General features: G+C 39.9%; 1 protein-coding gene across 1 annotated transcript in view; it reads right to left on the bottom strand.

Moving 5' to 3' along the window:
* Positions 1 to 5100, bottom strand: part of RIOK1 (RIO kinase 1) — a 15772-nt gene extending 10672 nt beyond the window's left edge. Inside the window, 7 exon segments of the mRNA XM_010000977.1 lie at positions 29 to 141; positions 882 to 974; positions 1668 to 1710; positions 2384 to 2453; positions 3221 to 3311; positions 4594 to 4798; positions 5054 to 5100. Coding sequence (XP_009999279.1) covers positions 29 to 141; positions 882 to 974; positions 1668 to 1710; positions 2384 to 2453; positions 3221 to 3311; positions 4594 to 4798; positions 5054 to 5100 — 662 coding nt within the window.
* Positions 5101 to 5513: the final 413 nt, after the last annotated feature.

The following is a 5513-nucleotide window of genomic DNA, read 5'->3' as shown; positions in this document are numbered from 1 at the left end:
AGTAAAACCAGGCAAAAGTTAAACTCACCTGAATTCACCACTCACATACTTATCCCGATCTTTAAACATCAGAATAGAGGTTTTGTAAATCTTTATTGCTCTGTTCTCTCCATTCTCAGTACTGGCATGATATACATTAGCCTATCAGATTAGGAAGGGGAGAAATAATATTAAAGAAAGACTCCTTAAACCAACATAACCTTCTCTCTTCTTCTCTTTCTGACATCTGGAAAAGGTCCAATAAAAACACCTGATCTCAACCCAGCCCCTACCTGGCACCCAGCTGAGTCAAACTGCACACCAGGACAATAAATCTTTCTGCTAGAGGTAGCTTACAGGAAGTATCCAAGACTGAGAAGAGGTGTGACAATGCATATAGGATAAAACCAACAATGGACAAGAGAACTCCACCTCATCCACATTCTGGAGACTGAAATAAGCCCTTGTGTGAAGGGTTAATTTGTTTGTGCACTACTTAAGCCCCAAAGCATAGCCCAACTATCTCACCTTGACACTTTCACACAGGGTAGAAGTATGCCTTTAATCAGCATTTAATCAGCATCTTCCAAGGACTTGGAAGAAAACCAGATCAGCCTAGGGACTAGGCATCTGAAAACTGATTTATTAATTTACTTGGAAATTCATAGTCTGGTTTTAATAACAATAACATTTAAGTAATCTGAGAAATCTTTCATACTTGGGAAAACTTTTGTTTAACATAAACTGTATTTTATCTTAAGGTAACTTCTTACCCATCAAGCAAAATAAAAACCAAATAGTGGTACTAAAACCAGGTATTTCAATACATCTTCTGAGCACCACAAGCTTCCACCTAAGCTTGCTGAGAAAAAGACCAACACACCACTTGTAAGAAAACTTACTTCCTTCCCTGTGCTGATGCAGCCATTGATTTCTGATATGATGCCTCTAGTTAACATCTTGAACAGAATCATCCGGGTCCTTGGATCCAGCACCTCAAATTCAATACAGAAAACTCAGCACAATTGCTCTCTTCGAAGTGGACAAAATCTACTAAATACAGTTCGTCCTTAATATCATATTAAAGGATCCACAGCATGAGCCTGTTCTTAGGGATCAAATGATAATCCAAACAGCAGCAACTCAGAATTTTGCCATGATTTTAGAATGACACTTCACTTTTTCTTTCAAGATTTTTTTAAGCTAAGCATATGCTCATGAGCTAGCTCTAGAAGAGACGTGAGAGAATTATTTCCCACCCACAGTTGCATTAAATGTGTTAAAATTAGGTTTCTCTTAAGATGTAGTTATCATAACTGAAAAAGAGCAGATACGTGGCCTTGGGCCAGTAACACGTCAGTCTTGCTAAAGAAGAAGAAAAGGAAAAATGCAAACGCAGCATTTTTATTGTTCTTTGAAATTTAATAAAAGCTTAAGATGGAATTCTGCACTGTATATATGATCAAGCCACAATGCTAAGCACAAAAATGACCTCCAAAATGGTAATGGGAGCAAGTACAACCTTCATACAAGAAAGAAGCAAAGAAACAACAAGACTCTTCAGTATAAAAAGAGAAACAGAATCCTAAGGAAAACTCTGTTCCTAAAGCATCCATTCTATCATTGATTCTAAAACTCCACATAATTTGCCCCAGTCAAAAGAGAAGTTTGAAGCATTAAGAACTTACCTGTTCTACTGTTGCTCTGTCTGACTTGTCTTTGACTCGGTACCTAGCAGAAGTGAAAATAAAATAATGCAGTGCCACACATGGACACAGTACTTTGACAGAGTAAAACATGACATTCTGTATCAAAAAGAAGACAACAGCCTCAAGAAGTAAGGCCTTCGGTTCATACAAAAACAAAGGTTTCTTCTGCAGGGAGAAAAAAAGTAAAACAAAAAAAACCAAACCAGCCCATAAGCATCAGTGGCCTTCACTTTCAAAGATACCTTCTTGCTTCCACTAAATTATGCTCACTCAGGAGAAAACAGTACCTATCTTAACAACTGAGGGCTATACACTGCAGGCTTAAAACCAAAAAATTCAAAAAAGGTACTTCTCACCAAATCATCAAGTGGAGCCTACAAAAGGCTTCCAATATTTTTTCCTAGCCCAAAATGCTTAAGGACCTGTGTTTAGACAAAGACAAACAGTACTGGAGATAAAACAGTCTTTTACTAGCAGAACGATACCCAGTACTTCTGTCTTACTATACAAAAGACCAGAAAGGAACTTTGCATGCAGACTACTTACAAATTTTGGTTTTGGGTTTTTGTTGGTTTGTTTTTTGTTTGGTTGTTTTTTTTAATTTATTCAAAACACGGGACCACATTAGGAAATAAGAACTACCTTTCTTGGTTCAAAATTATTTAAATAAAAATAGAACCAGGAGTAATACTCACATGTCTGCTTCCTTCTGTCTAGACTTCTCTGTGACTCGGTTTATAACAGAGTCATCAAAATTCAGCTTATCTGAAAAACATGTTAAGAAATTAAGAAAACAAATAAAATCAAAGAAGTTACCTATGTTTGCAATTGCCCCTGCAATTCTGCTGCCAAGCTGACACACCACAACACAAGGTCAAACACAGGTGGAGTGTAACAAGCCCAGAAGCTTAGCTACACACCAGAGTTAACCTAGCACTTCACTCCATCTACGTTTCAAGGACTATAAGGTAAAACCACAGATGACTGAGGCAGTCCCATGGACTTGGGAGATGTAAGGCCATCCAGAAGCAATGCCTTTTGGATAACATGTTTGGATAACATTTGGATACCATTAAATTCAGCCACCATGCTCTTATCACACTGCAGTGCCAGTTTTGGAACAGAAGAAGCAACAGACTCCAGGATTCTCTCCTCACAGTCTATTTCAAGTGGTGTTCAGCTTTGAGAGTCACTGACAACATCACAACAGAGAGAGACACCCTCCCTCCAGCCAAACAGCTTCCTCCTGCAGGGATGCTAGGGAGGAAATACGTTAACTTTAAACAGTCTGGAGAAGTCGAGGGGAAGGAAAAAAAAAAACCCAAGCTGTGGCTCTGAATGGGGAGAGAAACAGGTATGACAGCTGGTTAATGGAGACTAAAGGCAACTTAAAGGCACAAAAGGCATTTTTAAATCTTTCTGGCAATGGTCAGTTGCCACTCCAGTGAGTTCTGGAGTAAGCAGAATAATTCTGAGAACATAACGCTGTTGTATCTCTTTTCGAAAACAGAAGAAACTGCAATTATACTCACCTAAATTGATTTTGTTTTCAAACTTCCTTAAAGCCTTGTCTGTAGGGGTAGACATTTTTGCTGAACAGCAACTAGGGGTCTGCCTATTTGCCTGAAACAAAGGATTTGTTAATACATAAGCTGCCTTCTCTAGAAAGCCCTTTGAAATATAAATAATATCATTAGAAAAGTCAGTCCAAATGCCTATGCCTAGAGCCATAAACAGAAAACCAGAAAGGGTGAGGAAATGGATAAGGATCCATATCAGATCTTAATCTTACTTAATTCAAGAAAAGAAAACAAATCAGTTAAAAGTTCCCGAAAGTGCCCTAACTCAGGGTTATTTTTAGTCTGGAAATTAAGCTGCAAAGCTCTCGCATTTTCTAACTGTACAAGGAAGGGACATAGCAAGCAGGGAGAAAAATGAGAAAAAATGAGAAGGTAACAAACAGAAAATTTTCCAAGATGATCTTTTTCTTATGGGTAGTTTTCTCCAAACACAATTAATATCTGAACAGGGTTTCACCAACACTGAACTGCATAAACCGCAGCTAAAGGCAAGAAAAAAATCACCCAAGATAAGTGCTGTGCATCAGATATGTTATGTCATGATCAGCATCACTTTAATTAATCTCAGCTGTTCTAAGAATACAAATTCTGTTACAAGAATATGAAAAAAAAAAAAAAAAGAAGTTTGAACCTTGTGTCCAAGCTGAGGGGGAGAAGGATGCCAGCTCTTGCATCACGTGTGCTTTTCAGCCTGAACAACACCGGAATTTCTGTGTCAACTGCACGCACTCTAAAGGAATCCACTGCCAGCACCACCCTCATTCTCCTATATTTTCCTTTGCCTCCTTCATTATTAGTCCAATACATAACCTGTTTCACCCGTCTTGTGACAAGCAGGTACAGTCTCAAAATTAAAAAGAAAGGATAGGGAAGATGCTCAGAACAACACTGGACAAATACCAGGAAGTAAACAATGTCACTAGAGATCATGGTGATCAAAGAAAAGTTGAGGAAGGTAAGGAACAGCAGAAAAACTGCAGTGACAAAGAGAATCCAGCAATAAGGTTTGAAACAAGAAAATCAGGTGGAGCTCTGGCTACAACATACATACATACATAAATGGCACTGCAAAGAAACAGACTCCAAGGAAGGGGATTCTGCCAAGGAAAAATTCCCGCTTGCATTTATGCTCAACATCATACTAACAAGGAACAAAGATTACCCCATTTCATAGCATCAAAGAATGGTTTGGGTTGGAAGGGACCTTACAAATCATCTAGGTCCCATTTTCCTGCAATGGGCAAGGGCACCTCCCACTAAGACCAGGTTGCTCAAAGCTCCACCCAACCTCAGCCTCAATGCTCACATAAGAGCTTCCAACCTACCTGTGGATTGCATCCACCAGCAGCATTGTGGCGCTTCATGAGTCTTCCCACCTCATTGGGTCAGTCCCAGTCTTCCTCTTCCTCATCCTCATCATTGTCCTCATCACCATCTCCTTCCTCAGTGTCAGCTTCTTCACACATGTATGGCTGGAGGTTCTCGGTGACCACACATTCTTTGTCAGTTTCTGTGTCTGGCGTAAACTCACTTCAAACAAACACAAGAGTGTTACAGTCATCAACAATTCAATACATGTATCCAAAAAAATTATTTCAAAAGGTTAGTTCTCCATGGGATGCTTCTCACTTCACCTATCTTTAAGCAAGCCTACATAAGGCTATCACTGCCTTTAAAGGATTGACCACATTTAAATTATCTTCTTTATCACATCAGTGCTGCCTTCTAACCTATTCTGCAGTAACACATATTTGGAGTCGTCTGACTCCAATCAGAAGAACACACCAGATTAGGTCAGCTGGCTCCTTCACCAGAGATGAACCACTCTGCATGCTGCCACAGCAGATGGCCAGGTATCACACAGAAAATCTCCCTGGAAGCAGACAGCCAACCCTGCTGGGAACTCAGGGCACCAGCACAACCTATGTGAAAAAAGCTGGACCTAAAAAAGAGTCTGTGGAAGAAACGGACCCTTTTGACTTAAGTCATATCTTGATGCCTACAGTACATCATATTTTTTCTGCCAGAAGAAGTATGACTTAAAGCAGATCCTCCACAGGCGTCTGACATTTAATTAAATAAACAGTAAACTGGAAAGAAAAAGGCTTGAACACATATCACAAGCCCATCCGTAGAGTGACAGAATGGTGTGGGTTGGAAAGGACCTTAAAGATCACCCAGTTCCAACCCCCTTCCACAGGCAGGGACTCCTCCCACGGGTTGCTCCAAGCCCCATCCCACCGGG

The sequence above is a fragment of the Chaetura pelagica genome, unplaced genomic scaffold (genome assembly GCF_000747805.2).
Source record: "Chaetura pelagica isolate M959 unplaced genomic scaffold, ChaPel_1.0 scaffold104, whole genome shotgun sequence".
In the NCBI taxonomy this organism is placed as follows: domain Eukaryota; kingdom Metazoa; phylum Chordata; class Aves; order Apodiformes; family Apodidae; genus Chaetura; species Chaetura pelagica.
The sequence above is the reverse complement of the archived record's forward strand: the minus strand, read 5'-3'. Positions and strand labels throughout refer to the sequence as shown.